This window comes from Cenococcum geophilum (assembly GCF_001692895.1).
Source record: "Cenococcum geophilum 1.58 unplaced genomic scaffold K441scaffold_14, whole genome shotgun sequence".
In the NCBI taxonomy this organism is placed as follows: Eukaryota; Fungi; Ascomycota; class Dothideomycetes; order Gloniales; family Gloniaceae; genus Cenococcum; species Cenococcum geophilum.
In genome coordinates, this window is record NW_027137572.1 from 2,482,780 (window position 1) to 2,505,194 (window position 22,415).

At 43.5% G+C, this 22,415-nt stretch overlaps 5 protein-coding genes across 5 annotated transcripts; 3 read left to right on the forward strand and 2 right to left on the reverse strand.

Annotated features, from left to right (window-relative positions):
- Positions 1–2,771: 2,771 nt before the first annotated feature.
- K441DRAFT_657709 (short-chain dehydrogenase/oxidoreductase) lies at positions 2,772–4,120 on the reverse strand. The gene is made up of 2 exons (XM_067648226.1): positions 2,952–4,120; positions 2,772–2,890 (listed from the first exon to the last, which is right to left on the reverse strand). The coding sequence occupies exon 1, from the start codon at positions 3,998–4,000 to the stop codon at positions 3,161–3,163; it is 840 nt and encodes a 279-aa protein (XP_067505783.1). The 5' UTR covers positions 4,001–4,120; the 3' UTR covers positions 2,772–2,890; positions 2,952–3,160.
- Positions 4,121–11,360: 7,240 nt separating this feature from the next.
- Positions 11,361–13,383, reverse strand: K441DRAFT_633509 (uncharacterized protein). The gene is made up of 3 exons (XM_067646375.1): positions 12,601–13,383; positions 11,825–12,543; positions 11,361–11,761 (listed from the first exon to the last, which is right to left on the reverse strand). The coding sequence occupies exons 1-3, from the start codon at positions 13,335–13,337 to the stop codon at positions 11,652–11,654; spliced, it is 1,566 nt and encodes a 521-aa protein (XP_067505784.1). The 5' UTR covers positions 13,338–13,383; the 3' UTR covers positions 11,361–11,651.
- Positions 13,384–14,887: 1,504 nt separating this feature from the next.
- K441DRAFT_657712 (acid protease) lies at positions 14,888–16,789 on the forward strand. The gene is made up of 4 exons (XM_067648227.1): positions 14,888–15,248; positions 15,302–15,397; positions 15,463–16,465; positions 16,546–16,789. The coding sequence occupies exons 1-4, from the start codon at positions 15,150–15,152 to the stop codon at positions 16,560–16,562; spliced, it is 1,215 nt and encodes a 404-aa protein (XP_067505785.1). The 5' UTR covers positions 14,888–15,149; the 3' UTR covers positions 16,563–16,789.
- A 1,408-nt stretch (positions 16,790–18,197) lies between these two features.
- Positions 18,198–19,122, forward strand: K441DRAFT_676181 (uncharacterized protein; the record flags this gene model as incomplete). The annotated part of the gene is made up of 4 exons (XM_067650926.1): positions 18,198–18,226; positions 18,266–18,334; positions 18,374–18,513; positions 18,590–19,122. The coding sequence occupies 4 exons, from the start codon at positions 18,198–18,200 to the stop codon at positions 19,120–19,122; spliced, it is 771 nt and encodes a 256-aa protein (XP_067505786.1).
- Positions 19,123–20,311: 1,189 nt separating this feature from the next.
- On the forward strand, positions 20,312–22,094 carry K441DRAFT_686206 (cytochrome P450 52A12; the record flags this gene model as incomplete). Its single annotated transcript, XM_067651966.1, has 3 exons — positions 20,312–21,425; positions 21,517–21,780; positions 21,940–22,094. The coding sequence occupies 3 exons, from the start codon at positions 20,312–20,314 to the stop codon at positions 22,092–22,094; spliced, it is 1,533 nt and encodes a 510-aa protein (XP_067505787.1).
- Between the last annotated feature and the right edge of the window lie 321 nt (positions 22,095–22,415).

The following is a 22,415-nucleotide window of genomic DNA, read 5'->3' on the forward strand; positions in this document are numbered from 1 at the left end:
AAGTGCCTAACCCGTTAGGAATAGTCCTGCGTAGGCTATCTAGTCCATTATTATGGCTAACTTAGCCCCTTCTTACATGACTTTAAAATGTATTTACGTTAGAAATCCTTTAAGCTTTAATCTCTCCCCTAAGAATCGTTTAATTAATAGTAATTTAACCTTTACTGCTCTAATTCTATTAAGTCTGTTCTTAAGTACCGTATTATTTTCCGTTAATCGGTCCACTATTTCCTATAATTGTCCTACCGTTATAGGTTGTTGCGAGTTAGTGTCCGCTATACTAGTGTCACCCCCTAACCTTAAAGTAGTTGCCGCCGTCGATAGCGTTATAGTGGCTGCTTTTAGTGGCATATTATTTAACTTTCTATATTTAATACCGTAACTAGGTAGTAATTGTGTAATAGAACCTTATAGTAGGAACTATAATGGGTTCTGTTAATGGGCTAGGTGTATAGGAAATGTAAAGACAGTAGTTAACAACGTAATAATAACTAGTGGAGTGGTTGCCTAATAAATTAACTCTAATTATATTCTAAGAATTACTATAAGAAAAGAACTATCTAGGTAGGGACTAAGGGTCCTTAAATACACAACTATACTCTTATGAAATCCTCCTTATACGTAATGTACGTGTTATACGTAAGGTATATAAGTTCCCTTTGTTCCTCGCGTTCCTTACATAGCACCTTATATAACCTTGGCTACCATTCCTCGTCACATAGTTCCACGGGTTCTATCCTAGACCGTGCTTGTATTAACTAACTAGCTTCTTTCGACTCTTCTCCAAGTAGTCGTAACATTGTACTTAAAGCGTCCGTAACAAGGGGGTAACCTATATAGGTGTATTCCATGGCCTTAAGCGTATATTATAACTTTATATGTGTTATAAGAGCCGTAACCGTCCATTAAGAGAAGCCGATTTCTACCTTAGATTAAGCCCTTAGTTTAGTAATAGAAATAGCGTATATAATTAAGGGCTAATTTATTATTACTATAGCCAGTTTCCGATTTAGCTACTAAATAGCTAGCTAGCAAGTCTATAAACTATTCCTCTATTAAATTCTGGCCAGAAATAATTATTATTAGAGTAATATAATTACTAATTAAGCGTATAGTTTCCACTAAAGTTATAAGCTCTTAACTATTTGAATAAGGAATAAATACCTTTTATTCTTTCTTTGTCTAAACTAATTAATTTTTTATAATACTAAGATATACGCCGCACTTATTAAAGTTTTAGAAATTAGCTAGTATAATTCCATATTCTTGGTAATAAACTAAGAAGTTATTAAACTATCCTTTAATATAGGCAGGCTCCTATACCTTTTTCCGGGTAGTCTCCATAGGCTTAGCCTTTGTACGCTTGTATAAGGACTTATCTAGATAACGTTATAGCCAGTGTATTCCAACCTGTGGAGGAAGTTTGTCGTTATTATATAGGGTAGTGTGATTTTGGGCCAAAATTAAATTAGCCGTATTACGCACTATCTCCTTTTAAATTCCAAATCTAATACTATCTATATGGTTAAGAAATTGCTTTAAGGTAAGCTCCTCTGCATTATTTAAGCGCCTATTAGGTGCATGATGCGTAGACTTGCTGTTATAGCCTCGATAGGCCCTTTAGAGCTTATTGTAGTCGCATTTCCGATCGTCTAAAACTTGCTTTAAATTGGGCTTGTGCGGCAGGGCCTTAAGCTCCTTTACAATTTCTACGATCCTCTGAGCTTCAATAGTATATGCATTAACCTTCCGTTTCGTTATTTTGGGTGCGCAGGAAGGTTGTGGCTGTAAAAATACGTGTAGGATTGTATATATAGGATTAATTTTGTATTGAGGGTGTTTTTGTGTTGAGGGTGTAGGCCCCCACTAGGTGGGGGCTGCGCAGCATTCGAAGAACCCGACGGGGCCCGAGTACAGTTGGTGGCGATCAAGCGAAATTAAATGGCGTACAAAAATCGCAGCTCGCCTGGGGGGAAGCTGGTCGTGAACAAAGCTGTAGAATCTGAACCGAGATCTTGGCGTCAGTTCAAATCAGGAGTTCGAAGCTCCTCATTTGAATCTGAAGGCTTCAGATTACACACGTCCGTGCAACCCGTAGCTACAGACGCGTGTCAAATTGGGAAGGAACGCGTTCGTTCTGCCGGACTTTCAGTTCAGATTCAATCTGACGCTTTTGCAACCGAACGACCCCTAAGACTGACCAATCATCTATGTCTAACTTCTTATAAAATAGAGCTAATATTGCCATAATATAGAGGCAATAGAGAAGATAAAAGAGCTTTTACCTTATAGTATTATAGCAGTAAGGTAAGATTGCGATATAACTGACCGATAAGCTTTGCGACCGATAAGTTTTACGACCGACTGCCCATATCTAATATAGCCACGACATCGTTATTTGATGCAATAAATGGAAAAGCTAAAGTGCTTCCACCTCGTAGCATTTTTATAATAGCTGCACACTATAATAGGGTCGAGATACGGTAGTGAAAAAGGCGATTTTTTGGTGTATTTTGATGCTGCTTTACTACCAAAGCTAGGCCTATAGGCTCTCAGACTCTTGGGGAGAAATACAGTATCCTGGCGCATCCCGTGGTTAGCGTGTTTCGTCAACCTTCCCTACAAAAAGGCCGTGCGGGAGTGGCTGCGCTAACCACCGGAATTGAAGAGATGCTGGAGCGCGGCTAAATATAAATCCGAACCTTTGGCTCGCTAAGCCTCAGACGCACCGCCACAGCACCACCCCTAACACAGTTCACATTTTCCTCCACTTTCTACTCTTCATCCTCAAAAAGTACCGCATCACAAGGGGGTGACATAAGCGGGAGAACACCCTCCCTGCTAGTGCGGTGGCACAGAATGTATGATACTGAATATAATACATTACCCGGTACTTGTTTGGCCACCTCTTGCAAATGATAACAGATGCGACCTAACGTAGTCCATTCTAGAGAACATGTGACGGTTCATCACGTTACCGCAAAGACGGCGACCAATAAGCGCGAGGCTTGACGGGGAATTTGGCAGTGGGATCGCTGCAGCGCTCCTGGGCGATAGTAAACCCTTTGTCTCAATTCATTCGTTTCAGGGCATTCGTGCGTTCAACTTTCCTTCAATTTTGCTTTCAATAGCCCCAGAAAGACATGAGTATCTTCAGCATCTACACCCCAGTTGCAGTCCATTTCCTCCCCGCCACCGCACCCCCATCAACAAGGAGATCAACGCCAGTAATAAAGTCACTCTCCCTACTTACCAAAAATGCTACCGCGTTCACAATATCTTCAGGCGTCCCAATTCTCCTCATCGCACTCATATCAATCACCCCTCTCACTAAATCCCCCCCAGGGCCACTCAGTTGCGCTTGAGCTAAACCCGTAGAGATGACCCCAGGACTAACACTATTAATTCTCGCTCCTTTTCTTCCATAAGCTACGGCGGCAGCTTGAACTCTCAATTGATTTCCACGTTTGGCGACCGCATACGCCATTCCCGCCCCTTCTCCCTGCGCCTCGGCGTCAATGTCCTTGTGCTTTAGGAGCTGGTCTCGTTGCGCAGTGGCAAGGTGGTGTTCCAAGTTAGGAGGCACAGGAATCATACCGCCTGCCATACTCGCGATGCAGACCATGGATGTTCCAGGTGACACGACAGGAAGAAAGGCATCGATAATATTAGCCGTGCCGAGAAGGTCAATCTCGAAGATCTGCCTTGCGGTTGAGTCAGCGGGAGCCACACCTGCGGTGTGTACTATGGCGTCAATCGGGCCAAGAGATGAAGCTTCTTGGGCTAGAGCAGTTACCGTGGAGTAGGAGGAGATGTCGACGGGGCGGCTTGAGACTGTGTGGCCTTCATTGTGAAGGGTTTCCAGTGCAATATTGAGAGTAGTGGTCGAGTAGTCTGCTAAGAGGACGTGACGGCCAATTCCTAGTCGGCGGGCGATGGGAAGGCCCATGCCACCGGCACCGATAACAATAAGGACTTTGGGAGCAGTGGTCTGAGCCATGGAATAATTGATTTTGGGGTTTTAATATAGCAGCCTTGAAATGGTAAGAGTGGACGGCGGACAAGTGAACTCAATAGCGAGAAAAGGATATGTCGGATAGTTTCGGTGGAAGCGATCAGCTTGATTTAATTTGATTTGATTTTAATCCTACAGTCTGTCAGACCTCCAGTGTTTCCCCCCCCCCCTGTTTGCGCGCACGACACACCTAATTTCGCTACGTCTGCAGGTAAATTGGTACGTAGAGCTAGCAGGAAGGGGTGTAGTAGGAGCCAGGGCTTGGGCCACGGCCCGCATTAAATTCGGAGCTCGGAGCTCGATTTTGAAGCTATTCTAAACTTCTCTCACCAAAAGTCGTGATATTACCTCTAGATTGTGGTGTTGCAAAGCTTCCTTCTCTTATTAATATGAGCTCCAAACGCCCTGCTCCTACCTCTGTAGGTAGTCACTCTAATCGCCCACCTACTTAGCAATCGGTCGTCTACCTCCTTTTATATAGAGCTTAAGTATAAATACGGTTGTGAATCTTCTACCAGTATATAGTAGCCAACTTAATATGCAGCTTAACCATAGTACCCTATATACATTATAACAGACTACCTATTTTGCTATAGGCGAGCTTAACAAGATCCTAAGCGATTTAGTGGCTGTTAAAGAGCATAATAATAAGGGAGTATAATACTTTTATTTACCGCTAGAACAAAATATAGCGAGAGCTCCGCAGCGTGTAGTTGTAGCTCCTCCTATATTATAAGGCTAGCCGTACGTTAAGAGGCCTTAATTACTAGAGACTTTAATATATAAGGCTTCGGTAGATAATAGGAAGGAGTTAACTTTAAGGCTCTAAATAGAGTAGAATGTAACGGGCTTGTATAAATGCCTCTGAGACAAAGCTTGTAGATTGCTACTATACAAAGATACTGAGCTAAAGAGAAGAAGAAGAAGAAGAAGAAGGCCCTTGGGGGTCAACCCAAATACAAAGGGGTCGCTAAGGCACCAGTAATAAGCGATCTAATAGCGATTTTCTATCCTGGGGATGGAAAATCCTAATTAGTTAGTAGAAGTTAGGGTTGGCAGAATATAGCAGAAGCATAGTAGAATTTAGTAGGTAACGCGCCCTATCACCGTTATATTCCCCCCCCCCCTTTTTAAAAAAGCCTGCCCTTAGGCGTTATCTAAGCTCCTTATTATTATCTAAATTATTATAGTTATCTACCCCTTTCTCTTAGTATTTAATTCAGTTTTCTAATTTATGTAGTAGTTTAGGGAGGTTTAGGTAGGCTAAGTAAGAATCCCGTAGTTTATAGGGAGAGTATTTAAAATTAAATATAGGACTTAATTGCTTAATTAATACATACACGGAGTAGAATAGGATTTAGGTAGTAGTCCTAGTAGAACTTAGTAGGATTTAGTAAAACTTAGTGAAACTTAATAGAACTTAGTGGAATATAGTAAAATACAGTAGGTTGCTGTTAGATTGCCGCAAATTGCTATTAAATTGCCGTCTTATAGTCGGCCTCTAGTTGCTAAGTTAGTAGAAATAGGTAGACATATATAAGGTATTACGGGGGTGTCCTATAACAATAAGCTTAGGCGTAGTACCCCTTTAGGGGGCCCTTATTCCTTATATACGTTCTAATATTTAGTATATCTCCTTCTTTACTGGGTAGTTTTATACTATAGATGCTCTCTATATAGCGGTTACTTCTATATATATATCTATTAGTAGTATTACTACTTCGCGTTTTAGTATGGCGCGTAGTATCCTTTTATAGGCTTCTGTAATTCTATATAAATATTAATTTTCTAGTTTTCTAGTAGCGCTAGGGAGCTTTTTACTAGTAGTTTGCTGTTTAGGTTTATACCCCAGATCTAGGCGCCGTATAGCATTATTGGCCTTACTACTACTATATATAGTAGTCGTGTGCGTCTAAAGGAGGGTCCCTAGGTTAAAATTACTATTTATAATACCGCTATAAAAGCCACTACTCCCCTATAGGTCGCCTATATAATATACGCATTCTAGTTTAGTTTAGCGTCTACTTAAACCCTTAGGACCTTAAGGGTTGCTTCTAGTTTTACTTTATAGCCCTAGATACTTACCGTTAATACTAGGTTATTATTTACCCTTCTTTTCCTTATAAAGTAGATAAGCTGGTATTTATCTAGTGCGAATTTAACTCTATATTATTTTGCCTATATAATATACCTATTATATACTTAATTTAGCCTAGTACAGTTTTCTACTGCCGTATCTCCCTATATAATTAGGTTTATATTATTTATAAATCCTAAGGCTACTATTTTTTTAGTTACTGTTAAACGTCTCTAGTAGCTCTAATATAAAGAAAAGGAATATAATTAGTAAAAGGGGTAATCCTTATAGGATACCTATAGTTATTAGTATTCTTTTACTTTTATAGCCCTTAAATACTATTTTAGTGGTACGCCCTATTAGGGAGGCTTAGATAAACTTAATTATCTAGTTTAGTAGGCCCTTCTTTCTTAGAATCTATAGGAGCCTCTTATATAATATATAGTTAAAGGCTCCGCTTATATCTAGGCTTAGTATAAATATTACGCAGCCTAGGTAGGCTTACTACGCCGCCTAGACGCTAGAGGTAATTAGGGAAAAAGCTAAGAGGGTTAATCGCTTCTTTTTTACGCCCATTTATATCTACAATAGTAGCCCTTACTCCTTTACGGCCTCTTATATACGTTCTACTGCTATCTTTTTTAGTATCTTTCCTAGCGTGTTTTTAAAGACGACTAGTTAGTAGCTTCCTAGTAGGGAGTAGTCTTTTTTATCCACTTTTTAAAGAACGACTGTAATTATTTCTTCGTAGTATTTTGGTAGCTTGCCTTTAAGAAGGTAGATAGTTATAGCGTTAGCTAGTAGTATAGCTATAGCCTCTAATGCAGCTTTAATCGCCTTATTTAGGATTTTATCTAGCCTAGCCGCTTTACTAGTAGGGAGTTTCTATATAGCATTTTCTATTTCCTTTAGTAAGACTATCTAGCTTATCCCTAGAGGTAAGGGGGGTCTTAATTACTAATATCCTATAGGTCCGCTTAGTACGCGCCTAAAAAGAATCTCTCTATAAATATTTTTATTTTCTCCCTATTATTGTTTATATACTAATCTTATTCTATTTAGCGGGGTGCAGGTAAGTAAAAGTTGCCTAGCGTTTTCCCTATAGCTCTTCTACTCTACTTTAATAAGCGCTAAAAACCTTAATTATGTAGTTTAGTAGGGTCTAAGGTGGTTTTCTCTAGAAATTAACGCCAGCTATTTCTATTCTCCTTTTATATTGTTTTCTTAAGCCTATTTTTAAGGCCTTATAGCTCTAATCGTAGTGGGCCTCGCCTATTACGCTATACTAACGCTTTACCCTCCCTATACCTATAAGTAGCTATACCGCTGCTAGTAACTATTCTCACCTAGTATATTTACTAGGTTGCGCTTTTAGGTAGTACTTTTTTTTTTTAAATATTTGCTTATAATTCTCTGTATATCCGCTAGCGTTACCTTTAGTATTAATACTAGGCTATTAGTAATTTCTTAGGAGTATTTTTCCTAATTAAGTTTTTATATAGCGTATCTCCGGCGGGTTTATTACGCTAAAGCGTTAATATTAAGAGTAATCTATATAGGTATATGGTCTGCGATTATTGCCTATATATTTTCTATTCTATAGAACGCTAGCCGGTCTATAAGTGCTTCTTATATAAATATTGGGTTAATTATACTCTCTTAAATCCCTCTTTTCTAGGTGGGTTTACTAGTTAGAGTAGTTAAAACAAGGCCTCGCGTTTTTAGTTTATTAAGTAGGTAAGTTACCTATACTTCTACTATGGCCTGTTGGCCTCCCTATGCTATATAGTGCGCATTAAAGTCTCCTAGAACTATTATCTTGCCTTCTACTATGTTAATAGTATATTATAGTAGTCCTTATATAGTTATCTAAGGCCTATTATCGCTTAGGTTATAGACGTTAACTATACTAATTTAGCCCCTATCTATAGCTATTTATACTTTAGCTATATTAGGGCTAATAGTCTAGTAGCTTTACGCCTATATACTAATATATTAGCTAATTAGGAAGCATACGCGGGTAGCTAGGTCTAGTTTATATAGGAGGTAATATCCTTTTAGTTTATATTTTTTAGGTTTACTTATTATATACTAGTTCTTATAAGGCTATTATCTAGTATTTTTCTGGGTTAAAGCTATTAAATAAAGGGCGTGTTGCTTTATAGTTTAAGTATCTATAGTTATATTATACTATTGTTAACCCTTTTATAACTTATCTGGTAACTTATAGGCGTCTTCCCTTTATATTTAGGGCGTCTTGGCTAAGGCCGTTATAATTAGGATTCTCTACTAAGATAGGTCTCTGGCCGCGTTAGTGCTGCCTTATAGGCGTCCTACACTCCATTTTGCTGCTAGTTGGGTAGATAGTGCTCCTGCTAGAGTAGGTACCCTAGATTTCTTCTATTAGGCGACTATCTACCTACCTTTACTTACCCTGCTTATCTCCTTCTCTTTATAGGCGTTTCCCTATAGTATAACTATAATTTAGTATAGCCGGGCTTATCTCACTATAGTAACTTCTTAGTATACCTAGTAGGTTTTATAGGCTATCTTCTACTATACTTTATATTCTTTACTATAATTTACACATCTAGCTCCCTTGTCTTTAGAGTAGTTTTTAGTATTATAGGTATCGGTATACTCTCTATACTTTACCTACCTCCTATATACGCCCTAGGTATATTCCTACTATTAATATCTAAAGTATTATCTAACTTGGACTCCGTAGTAGTAGAGCCGGGCCTTATACTAGAGGCTATTTATAACTACTCCCTTATAGGCTAGTGCTACCTATATCTCTTATATTAGTAGGCTAAGTATTAGGGTGCCGCGCGTTTTAACCTTTTAAAACCCTAGTAACTCCCCTATATACATTATATGTTCTTTATTAAGCTATATAACTCTAGTTATAGTAATTCCTAGGACTTGTTTTTTGTAGCCTTTATAATCCTCTAAATAAGCTATATGTTTATAGCGCCTCGCCCGCTTTCTACTTATATATTAAGGGGTACCCCTATTACTTTAACTGGGTAGTCCTATTAGAGGATCTTATACTTAGAGGTATCTCCCTAAATAATAACCTAATCTTTTATCTACTAGTTAGGGAGCGTAACTTTAATATTACCGCTGTATAGTACCCTTACCGCTACTGCCCTTAGTATATATGCCTTAATTAATATAAGGATCTGTTTTAGTTCCGCTTTTACTATCTTTAGTATTTTAACCCTAACTATAGCTCTAACTGGTACCACGCTAGGTATACGCTAAAGAGGCACCAGTTAGGCGCTTACAGCGATATTAGCCTATAATGGTTTTATTACCTATACTATTAGAGCTCCCTATAATTTTACAGCATCTTTAATACGCTTAAGCCTATCCTCCACTGTATTTTAGTTCCTATTATACCTTATCTAAAGTTCCTGGGCGATTTATCCTGCCTATTAGGCCGCACGCGCTACCCCTACGTGTAGGTATTTATTCTTTCCCTTCCCTAGATCTTCCTTAATGTCTTTTAGGATGTCTATAAGTTTCTACCATTTTTAGTTATTGTCCTTTAGTTATTGTGGTTAAGTCGCCCCTTATTAGGTTTATTGTGGTATTGCGTTCTTCTATATATTAACATACCTTTAAGTCTATAGCGACCCTTCTATATTGCGTAGGCTTTCCAGCTATAATGCGTATATTAAATCTAGGGTATATTATGCCCTAGATTTAATTAGGAGTGGTTATTTCTTTATTAAGTAAGCGGTGGGCGTATTTTACTACTGTAGCGGCCTTCTAATAAAAAATATATACTTAGCGTTAGAGACGGATTAAATATTATAAAATAACTGTATATTCGCTCGCGTATGCTTAGCATAAAAAGAAGATTAGTAACTAGATAGAGCTGTAATTATAATATATACTAACTTTTTCTCTATATAATAAAAATACTGTCACGGCACTGACCTGACGCATGCTGTTTTATACTGTCTCGTACTGTCTCGTACTGTTTCCTACTGTTGGCTGGCCCACCACTAGCGCCTTGGCGGCTGGCCCTACTATTTGTGTACGATACCCCCTTTTACCTTCTTCTCCTCTTTATACTACAACGTAGTTATTTAGTCTACTTCATTGCAGCACCATAACAAATAGAACGGTATAACTTTACTAAGTAAAAGAATTATAGTTACTAGCTAATTATAATAATTAGATATAGAGGATTTAATAGGAGGTATTAGAAATAATAAAGGTTACTAAATTAAAAATAGGAATGCTATACCTCTAATAAATAACTTAGAGATAGGAGAAATCTTTAAGAACGAAAATAAAAAGGAAGGGGATAGTATTACGGACCTTATATTAGTAGTAGTAGTATTACTAAGGAGAGATATATATAGGTTAGTTAAGATAGTATAAAAGGCGCTAAAACCGATTAAGCTATAAAATAAAGGGTAATTAAGTTATATAGTAAGTTACGTTATAAGTTTAAAATGTAAAAATATAGAAATATAGAAACATAGAACGTACTAATATACTTAATATATTTCTTAGGCACAGTATTATATATTAAAGGACCATAGTCCCTACCTAGATAGTTCTCTTCTTTATAGTAAATCTTAGAATATAATTAGAGTTAATCTATTAGGTAACCTACTCCACCAGTTATGTTTACGTTGTTGACTATTCCTTAGCCTACATATCTAGCCCATTGACAAGTCCATCGTGGTATTTCCCACAAGGCTTCGTTACATACTGGCCTTAAGTCTGCCCTGCTGTCTAAGGGCCTTTGGTGCAAGTTTTGGTAAGGCTCGACTTAAATTTTCGCAATTCTATATAAGAGACACTCTCTCCTATATATTTTACTCCCTAATGACACCCATTTAACCTAATAAGCTGACGAGTCGAGTTAGATCAATCTCCTCCTATAACGTGTCCCGCTCCACGTCGCCATACGGCCAAAAAGAGAGAGAGTGATCGCGAATCTATCGCGACTCTTGCGGGACCCAATATGTATACTCTTACGCCTCTATAATCGATTGGATTTTTATTAAAATATAAAGCTATTAGCTAGATAAAATTTAGGTAGATTTCGCAACGTTTTATAATAAATCGCGCCCAGGCAAGGCTCTAGGCGAGGCGCCGAGTCAAATAAGTCGAGTCAAATAAGTCGAGTCAAATAAGTCGAGTCAAATAAGTCGAGCCAAATAAGTCACTCTACTTCTTTCTACCTATAATTTTAACAACTTACTTTTATACTATAGGGTTTTTATATAAATATTCTTAAAAGGCAGCTTTAGTTATATAATCGATTAGGGTAGAAGTAGGGCGTTAGAAAAGGTACCAGTCTTTAATCAGCTCTCATATATTTTCGCACTAAAGGCCCTTAGATGGCAACCGAGACAGTATTATTAACTAACCCTAATTCGATTATACAGTAAGGGTCTGGTAAAACTATACTAGTTAAGTACTAGCGAGATTTACAATCTTGGTTGCCGGCTGAGTCGCTCACTGAGATAAACCTATTCCTCCGCTAAACAAGATGCAAAGCCTGACATCCTACACACACACACGCAGACCTTACAACGGGTTCACCCCTTTCGGAAGCTTAACTTTGAACACCAGCACCTGGTTGTCAAGGTTGAAACCTGATGCATCTTTATACGGCAGTTGGCCAAAGTTGATAAATCCTGTACAAATTCACATCAGCGATCGGTAGATTATAACATAGAGGGTATAAGGGAACCACATACCATTTTGGGTAATAAAGTCATTGTCGGAGACTGATATTAAGAAATACTCTTTACCATTCTTGTCGTCGTCGTCATCATCACTAACCGGGGCAAGTGCAAGGCTCTCCCACTTCTCATTTAGAAGTGTTGAGTCCTGTGCCCCGCCGTTGTGGACGCCAAATCTATTCAGCTGCGCATTGATATTGTAGTCCAACCAGGGGCAATATGTCGCAGGGACAACATCTGCATTCAGAACACCTGTAGTGCTAGCAATGGATCCATTGAACGCGTCGTGAGCTGGGCTCTTAACGTTTGTTGCGCTGGAAATGTCGAATACATCCGCGTGACGGTACACGGATGTCGAGCTTTTCTGCCCATGACCGGCGCTAGAGTCTCGAGCTAGGATGAGGAACTGAGTGGGAGAGATGTAGTGAATTTCCGATTGCGCGGCAACATTGGCGCCACTATTGTAGAAGGGAAGTTGAACGACGTACTCGGAGGTATACACAGGGTCACCGTGTTTGGAGAGTTCGTAATGGACCAAACGCGCATTGCGGCGGTTCTTGCTCTTTTGGCCACCTTCTTGTTCAAGCGCGGATTGGATTAGGACGTAGAGAGACTTTCCGTCGGGGCTCACAGTGAGACCCTCGAAACCTTGATTATTCTGGCGACCAGTCGTGGGATCACCTGGGATGACAGTACGGTTCAAATCGTATAGCGGAGGCGAATTGGCGCTGAAGCTGTATGGATGTCAGCAATCATAGTGCAAATATATCTAGCGTCAATTGTGATCTTACCTCTCGCTACTATTGCGGATAGGAATGAAGGCATTTGGAGGCCTGATCGCGTCGACCATTTTCCCATCTTTATTGAATTGGTACACGTAAGGTCCATACTCATCGCTGACCCAGAAAGAGCCATCTGAGCCGAGTACCAAGCCTTCACCGTCGACTGGAATCCGCTTTCCTCCTGGCCCAGCGCCTCCAAATCCATCTCCAGTATAGGTTGCGATAGGGAGGTCTGGGAATCCACGGAAAGATGCATGGCCAACCGCGTCTGGGTCCAGGCCAGTGCATGGAGTTCCATCAGGACCCGACAGGAGGAAGGTATCGACATAGGTGAGCTTAAAGTTCGGAGCCGAGGGATTGGCTACGGTGGCTTTTAGCACAATCTGAAGACTTATGCTGAACTTGTGGATGCGCGTCTGCGTATTTACAGTTCCCAGAGTGTTCCATCCTCGATCTGGGAGGCCATATAGAATGCCCTCGTATGTGTCCTTATCTCCTTTCCTCGTTTTCTTCCAGGAGCGCTTATCAAGAGCAATGGCACTTCCAAACCCTCCAATTGTATCTCCAAACTTGTCTCGAGCATCTGAGGGAACAAACCCATAGCCAGAGAGCTCTTCGTAGGTGTAGACCTTGCTGTTGCAGGTAGCCTCACTGACAGGAGTCTGCGTTGAAGTTGGGGTTGGCTTTGCAAGGGAAAACTGGAGAAGGGCGGTAACTGCCAACGCTATAGAAGTAGAGATTAGCATCTTGAAGACAGTCTAAAGAGGGTGATAAGAAGGCTCCCTAAGGACGATTTACCTGGCCAGTGGTGTTCATCTCTTAATATACATCCGCGACGTCAATCATGGCATGCACGAGTGACGTTCAGAGAAGGCACGTGGGCATGATTAGAGGTCATGAAGAATCTGGTAATCAGAGCGCGCCACCATGTGCATGCATATGGAGTAGTTCATTTTCTAAGCTGCGCCAGACACGAAGAACCAGGAACGAAAGACATTACCCCTCGAGATGCCTGCACGTGTGGCAGAAAGGTGGGCTGTGGTTGGAGAAGCTAGTCACCGCCAATAACCCGCTTTCCTAGAATAGGCATGTACCTACAGATCGACTCTACCGGCCCCGTCAGTCTTCCTCCGCATTCTCGGAGACAAGCCATGCCTTGCGAGGGGTGTACTCAGCCCGCCAATTTTGTGGCGCTCAATTTAGCGGTTGGTTGCCTGGGTATGCATGCTTGGAGGCTCGGACTTACTCTGCCTATGCGCGTGCTTCCAGTTTCGAGACAAGTCTTTCGAGGTTATACGTACTTAGTCATATTTCTCCGCTCTTAATTAACTCAAGTTTGGAGTTAAAACACATCTAGGATAGAACTTGAGAGCGGGCTCGACTGCAGTTCTCACCTTGGCATCAGCGACAAAGCCAAGCATGAGGCGCCTTTGCTCGAGCGGCAGTGCCGTTTTTGTGCCTCCCAGAGACGGGAAAACCGAACCACACAAGCGACATGCCGTTGCATTCACCCCAGTTCATTGATGTCCCAAAAAGGTAGTATTGCAACCCATTTGATGCCGACTTTGATTTAAAAATTGAATAGCGTCCCTCTCCCTAGCCTGACCAAAGTTAAACGTACGCACTGTGTCTAAGATTGGTTCAAGATTTGTATAAACAAATTCTACGCGACGAAAAGGGCTAGAATGCTGTCATAGTACCTGAACAATCTTTGTATAATGGTCATTGAAGATGGGAAAAGAGCAGAAAGATCTCACGCTGACTTACCCTATCCCTTCGCCTGGTAAAATTCGTCCTACGATTATCGTACGAGCTCCGGCTTCTTCCCCCCCGTGTGCGCGCAGCGGTGCACACGCAATTTCGCTAATAACTAGTTAAGTGCACCATCCAGCGTAGACACTGTGCACAAAGGTTGTGTACTCCTAAGCAAGGTATATGCACTTGCAAGAAAGGTAAAGTCTCTAAATTTTAAGCTTAATCGTAAGAGTTAAACTTGGAGTTCTCCAGTGTAAGAAAGCAAAATTGCGTGTGTACCGCTGCGCGCACACGGGGGGGAGAAGCCGGAGCTCGTACAGGCTGTAGAACCAATCTGATCAAGTTGAGATGCCCAATTATCATTTTGCCAGTGCACAGATCACCAGATGGTAGGACGCTACCAGGGGAAGGGACGGTTATGTACTCCGTACATCGACTCCGAAATCTCTGACACCTGTGGGTGATAAATGTGATATTATGCTGAGTTGATCGGGGTAATTTGAGGCCAGTCCTCCCGGATTTCCCCAACCTCTGAATCGATCTGGTCGAAGCTTTCCTTCGGACTTACTCATTCCCATCATGTCGCAAATATCAGTCGCGTTTCTGTTTTCGCTTCGATGAAACGATGTCCGCAGGATTCAGGATTATCTCCGAGCAACAGTTGCATAGCCGCCTTGCGCAGCTCTTCCTTGGCTATGCTACAATAGCTGTGCCGCAATACGTCTCTTATAATCAATCAGTCTACCGTTGTGCACATAAGCAATTTCTTTTCTCTATCTTACATCATTCACGAGATCTTCAAAATGCTTGTAGTGTTTCTCACTATCATTTCTATCGCCACCAGTGTCCAGGCCGTAGCATTTCGTCTTCCTGTTAACACGTTCGAGATTCCAGGCTCCTATGTTAGTCAGAATATATGTTAGAAAAAGTCATCGTTACTAATGATCTTTTAAAGCTCAAACACAGTCTTGCTGCTCTTGAGCGGAGGGATCAACATCCAATAATCCATAGTGCTCCACAACATGATTCTCCTCACAAGCTCCCTCTCAAGGTAATAAAACAACAGACGTAAAAACATAGCTTAGCAGGCTAAGGCGTGGTGTTTTGCTATGGCAGGATTTTTCGCAGATATGGACGTCAACATACGTTACCAACGTCACCTTAGGGACTCCACCTCAACCCTTTAGAGTCGCCATCGATATCCAAGGGAACAACCTCTTCGTTCCATCCATCGTGTGCACCAAAATTTCCTGCGAGGACCACGCGAAATATAATTCCTCTGCGTCCTCTACTTATGTTGCTAACAACACTCGTATCTGGGCAAATTACTACGGAATGGAAATGAATGGCCATGTTTCTCAGGACACCTTGAATGTCGCTGGTCTCTCGATCGAAAATTATCTTTTTGCAGAGGCCAAAGACGTCTACCCGATTAGCTATTTAGCAGACTATGACGGGTTTGATGGCTCTCTCGGTCTTGCCCCTTCCTCTGCGCTGTCAGTTCTCGGCATGCCTAATCCATTCAACATGATGATGGAGCAAGGCATACTAGACGAAAATCTATTTGCACTTAAGCTTCCACGCGGTGTTCTCTGGGCCGAAGAAGAAGACGGTGAGCTGGCTTTTGGAGAGATACCCAAAGCATTACCCGAAGCTGAGCTGACTCGAATCCCCCTTCTCAATGATACTGAATCCCCCCTCAACGGCTACTGGACCTCGGAAATTCGTTCCCTCTTTATGGGGGATGGTAGTACAGTCTATGCACCTCTTGACAACTTTACCGCCATCTTCAGCTCCGCATTTCCGATAATTGGTCTGCCTCGAGACTTGGCGATTGGGCTGACTCTCGAAATCGGGGCCAGGCGTTGGGGCTGGCTCTACACTGTCCCATGTGATAGACGTAAAGACTTGAAGGACTTGTCGTTTGACCTAGCTGGTAATAACTTCACGATCACACCGTGGGAGTACTTGCTGGAGGTCGAAGCACCAAACGGGACCCATTACTGTATTTCCACATTTTGGCCATATTCAGACTTGGGAGAAAACACTGTTGTATTGGGAACGGCGTTTTTGAAGAGGTTTTGGAGCGTTTGGGATTGGGATAGGTGGGAAGTAGGATGTAAGTTTTCCAAAAGCCCTCGTGAACCCTATGACCTTTAGTTGCATATCGGATGCGCTGACAAGTATTCACATATATAGTCGCTACTCTAAAGTAGAGTGGGATATTTTACGGGCACAGAAAAGAGATATTGTGGTCTATATGGGCAAGCTCTGAACGATAACATGATAACACAATATATTTTATTACGATCATCATTGAATAAATCCATTAACTCATCTGTATACCGTGTTGCCGTATTTATCAGGATATAGTGTACTCTTTTGCGAATGGAGATAGTGGCATAACGATCTAAGAATGGTAAATAGAAGAATTATCCGATACTGAATATGACTATGCGTCCTGTGTAAGTCATATGTGGCATCGCCAAACTTGTTGACTCACTAAATTGAGCAATGACGTGAGTGCGATACTTAGTGTGGGGATGACTCAGTGAAAGGAAAACGAGCGGCACGACCGTTAAGCCGTTACTCAAGTCATTCAAACCTAGAAACCAAGTCACAATTCGGAGACGGCAAAGATCACTTGAGACCAGGCTTGTTATTCAATCACCCAGGTTTCAATATTGAATTGAATTGAATGCCAGGACTCAATCAATTCAATCAACTGAGAGCTCGCTGGCTTGGTAACTCAATTAATATAGAGGTTCTAGTTGAATTGAATTGATTGATAAATATTGAATCTTTTAATATTATATAGAAATATGCTGAACATAACATATAATAATGCTTTAAACCTTATTGTTCTTAGACCCCCTTACCAAAAAAGGGTTACCCGAGCATTACTCGTTGTTTACACTATCACATTATCGCCGGGATCTTGGCAGGTAAGAAAAGTTTTATAACTAGATTTGCCCACCAACAATATCAATTCTATTACCACTATGAACAGGGGGTACACAACAGGATAGTAACTCAACACTATGCCAAGACTCGCGATAGACCTATATTAACGGCAGGAGCGACGGAAACGACGGTAGAAAGCGATACGGGCGCCGCCAGGTAGGCCCCCCTGCATCAACACTATGGCCGAGACTCGTGATAATTACTAACTACTACGTAGTTGCAATTAATTGCAATCGTTTCAATATTGAATCAATCAATTCAAGGCCTCAATTGAATTGATTGAGTAACAAGCCTGCTTGAGACTACTTCGGAAATACCTTCAGCTACAGAATACTCGAGTAAGGACACCTCGGGGCAAACCCTGGAAGATTTGACGTGTGGGGACTGCAGTGTCTTTTTCGGCGAAAGGGGTTCCAAAGCCCTTCCTCGCCTCGATTCTTGTGGTTCCCAGGAACGCTGTCAAATATATCAACTACTGACGTCTCTCGCCGGGTCCATTATACCACTCGCCGAATATATAGGCCGAAGGTAGACGGCACCCTACCGCTGAAGACTTGCTTGAAGCAAAAGTCCAAAAAGCACAGCATCCACCCCGCCGGTTGGTTTGAACGGGGAAGAATACTCTCATAAAACATTATCTCTGCGCAAAGTTAAGATAGTCGACTTCAAACGCCCTATGCGAAGACAGTCTCTGTCTCCTCTGAAGCTGTGGCGTATGATGGCAGCACTATCACACGGCCGACGGAAGACTTGAACGTTGTCAAACCAGGATTGCTGATGCTGCGATCACACGTACTGACGTCCACGTCATTGCTATCTCGCCGTCACGGCTTGGTATCGGTGCTCCTAACAACGAGACTGCTCAAAGACAGTCAGCAACTCCTACAATGCAAATTGTCGAGCCAGGGAATGGCGTGTACGGGGCCGTTCGGGACGATAGGAACTTTTAAAATAGCGACAGCGGCCGCGAGCCAATTGCTGGTGAGGTCTCTGAGGTAATCAGTGCCTCTTTCTTCGGACTAAAGTGAGTCAATACCCAGCTTGTAGAATGATCTTGGATTAGAGGTCTCCCAAAGGATAAAGCCAAAACAGTAGAAATTGGTGTGTTCGCAGACGAATCGCGGGAACAACACCCACATCTTGATTGCGCGGTTGAGGACGACAACGATCTCATCATCGCACCTCCAAACAGCGAGAGGCCTAGTGCGAACTCAACACTTCCAACATCCCGCCCTTGGCAGCGAGAGAACGTCTTCATCTGTGTCATACACTAGCACAGATGATTCGGAGGCGGGCCAAAATCAGAAAGACTCACTCATGGCACAAGGCCAAGAGGACACTAAAGAGGCTTGGTGGACAGATTGGAGCAAGCAGTGGGATGATAAGGCCACCCATAGCACAGAGAGATGCTTCAACCTGGATGAGCCTAGAAGATATTTCCAAAACCATCTCGACTCGGTGCTGCTGGCTCAGCAACGCATCTTCAAGGCGGGCGGAGTTTCTCCAGGGCGCGTCATGCATCGCGATTCTGTTTCCATTACGAGGAAGCGCATGCGCGAGAAGAATGCTGCTCAGTTAGCGGCTCGTGATACCCCCCGCGAGGCTCAGGTGGTGTTTGAACGACTTCGGCCGATCGCGGATACATCGCCCCCAAATGGCAGAAAAACGACAATTCAACATCGACGCTCACTTCTCAATCAGCTGAAGGCCATCGGCATATCCGAATCATGGAATGAGGGCACTTCTTTCGAACGGCTATGGTTGGGGATGAGACATGCTTGGTCAGGTGGCAGAGGGTTATCGTGCGGCTGAAATAGAAATCACCTGGGATTGAGAAGAGTGATTGGCAGTGGCTGGGCTGAAAGGACATTTTATGATGGTATGAGGGAGTGTGGAAGAAGATCCCTTGAGGAGTGGCGATGCTGTCATACGGTGGTGCAGTCGGTCCGGGTCGAGGCCGGGAGCTGCAGCGTAGTGTAGGGTTCATTTGCCGGTGTAACAAATGCTCCAGGGGCCATCTTCGTCACGCATCTGGCGCCGTGAAAGGAAACGTAGTGATTACCTTTTGTAGGTAGAAATTGGAGTGTTTTCACCCAATGCTTTTGGTGCAGCTGATTGTCTTCGGAGGTGCACCCAGATTAGGCGAGCGGTGATTTTGCTGGTGGTGTTTGGTTGGAGGCCTTGAAGCTTGTGGGAGTCAGGCTCAGAGCGTTAATCCCTCCGCACGCTGGAACTTGCAGGCGTGTACGGGCGTATAATACTTCGTGGTCTTTGGTGGTTGTCGCGTCGAAGTCGTGGTCAAATGATAGCACGGCGTTTGGCCGCCTCGGCACGAGGCAAAGAACGCCATTGACCTCTAGTCTTGTTGCAAGCAGGTAGTTTGCCGGCATCGCCGAGACGGCTCCATGACCTTTGGACGGGTCGGATGTTGGCTAATTCCAACAATTTAGACCGCCGCTTCATTTGTCCGCGCACATAGCTGTCGGTGCAGTCGAGCTTGTGCTCATATAGCAAATGGCCACATCCCCGATTCCGCCATGTCCGCACCGCCTTCCCTGGGCTGTTCTTTATTCCCCACACGTAGCCCTGCGAACCTCGCAACAAGACCTTATCCGGTGATAGCAGGTTCTCTGGCCAAATTGACCCTTTTAGGCATTTCGCCGACGGCTGTCTCAGTAGGTTTGTTAGTTGGCACTCCTATTACGAAAAGCTGCCTTCCGTGCTTAAGGAGTGTCTGCCCGCTGTATATATCCTTTTGCTTGTCTTTCCCTCGTCGCTGACGATTGATTTTGTCACTAATTCGGCGCGCTCCATTTAGCAATTCTCGTTTAACTCTTCTTTACTTTACTCCGCCGCGTTTCAAGTTTCTGTTGCCTCAAGCGTCAGCCCCTGTGGCGTAAAGCAGTGCTTTACCTCTCGTCATTTCTTTAAACCGCGTTGCGGGACCTTACTTTGAACACGCCGAAGGTTTTTTTTTTCGCTCTCAAATACATCTATCAAAATGCTCTCCCGGGGTACATCGATTCACCTCGCTCTTTGGGCCGTGGGATCTAGCTTCTTAGCATTTCTTTTCATTAACCGTGTACTACTCAACAGCGCTCGCCGCAAATTCCAGGATAAAAATGGCTGCAAACCGCCACAGGCACGCTTCCCACTCAGAGATCCCATCCTAGGTTTCGACTTGATGCTGGAGAACTTCCGTCTGGGCAGGAACAAGGAATTGCTCCTGGGTGCACAACGCCGCTTCGAAATGATGGCCGCCAACACTTACACGAGCAAACTGCTGGGCATGCCCACCATTGTAACCATCGAGCCTGAGAACATCAAGACGGTCCTCTCGCTCCGGTTTAAGGATTTCAGCCTGGGCAATCGTGACCGGGCTTTCGGTCCGCTGCTGGGCAAAGGCATCTTCAACACCGACGGCGAGCGCTGGGCGCACTCACGGCACATGATTCGCCCCAACTTCACACGAGACCAAGTTGCGGACATCCAGGCCTTTGAACGCCACATCGAATGGCTGTTCAAGGCGATCCCAAGGGATGGCTCTACCGTCGACCTCCAGGAGCTCTTTTTCCGCTTCACGATTGACTCGGCAACGGAATTCCTGTTCGGCCACTCAGCCAACTCACTGCGGATGATAAACAAAGGTGATGCTGATTCTGAGGATGCCTGCTTCGCTACTGCCTTCGGTATAGCGCAGCATGATGCCGTCATACGTACGCGGCTAGGCTTCTTATCCAGCTTCAGGAATGATAGGAAGAGCAATGAGGCTATCCGCATCTGCCACGAGTATGTCGATAAGTTTGTCGATAACGCTGTACGGTATAGGGAATCGCATGATTTGGAGAAGGACGCGCCAGGGGAGAAATACGTCTTCTTGCACGAGCTAGCTAAGTCAACCGGTAACAAGAGGAGGCTACGGGACGAGTTGTTGAATGTACTACTTGCGGGTAGAGATACTACAGCTAGTCTGCTCAGCAACATGTTCTTTGAGATTGCGAAGAGGCCGGACATCTGGGCGAAGCTGAAGGCGGAGGTTGGAGAGCTCAACGGACAGATACCGACATATGAGCAGCTGAGGAACTTGAAGTACTTGAAGTGGTGCATGAATGAATGTAAGTCTTGCACAGTACCTTTTACTCAGCCCTCCACCATTCTCTCCGCCTCTCCTTCTTCCAACTTTTATATCTTTCTGACAACGCCCAGCCCTCCGCATCCACCCAGTTGTCCCCGCCAACTCACGCCTTGCCATTCGTGACACCGTGCTTCCTCTTGGTGGTGGCCCCGATGGCAAAGACCCGCTTTTTGTTCGCAAGGGCACCCTAGTGGCATATATCCTCTGGGCCATGCACCGCCGGAAAGACTACTTCGGCGAAGACGTAGAGGTGTTCCGGCCCGAGCGGTGGGAGACGCTGAGACCTAGCTGGGAATACCTGCCCTTCAATGGTGGCCCAAGGATCTGCTTAGGACGTGAGTTCACCCATCCTCTGTTTCCGCGTGCGCCCTTTCTTGCTTCCCCCGTCTCCTCTATCAAAGCTGGGAGTTATTATTACGAGCTTTATCACACTCTCTTCCTCTTTTATTTGTATATCCCTTCACCGACCTCCACCCCATTAACCCGCTCTCCAGAACAATACGCCCTGACAGAAGCCTCATACGTAACCACGCGCATCTTGCAAGAATTCGCATCCATCGAGTCCCGCGACCCAGGTCCCTGGCAGGAAGCGGTCACGCTGACGCTCGCCTCGGCCAACGGGACCAAAGTCGCGCTGACGCCCGCGTAGGAAAAAGGGGGGTGGGGATAAATCCCTCTGCCTCTCTCGAACACTCTCAGCTCTTCCTCGAGTTTCGCTGCATAAAGCGCGCTTATGAATAGATATCTACACATCGTAGTGTTTACGGGTGGCTTTGTTGCTATTTTCACGCTCTGCATATCGGAGGGATGTATCATTCACTTCTAATTACACGACGACGGACGCGCTTGCTGCCACGAAGCATCTGGCAGGGCGACGAGCTCTCCCTTTCCTTCTTTCCTCTGTTCTCCACCGGGCCAAAGGCTGTGACGAGCAGCGGTCGACCCAGCAGCGGTCGGTTAATCGGGGGAA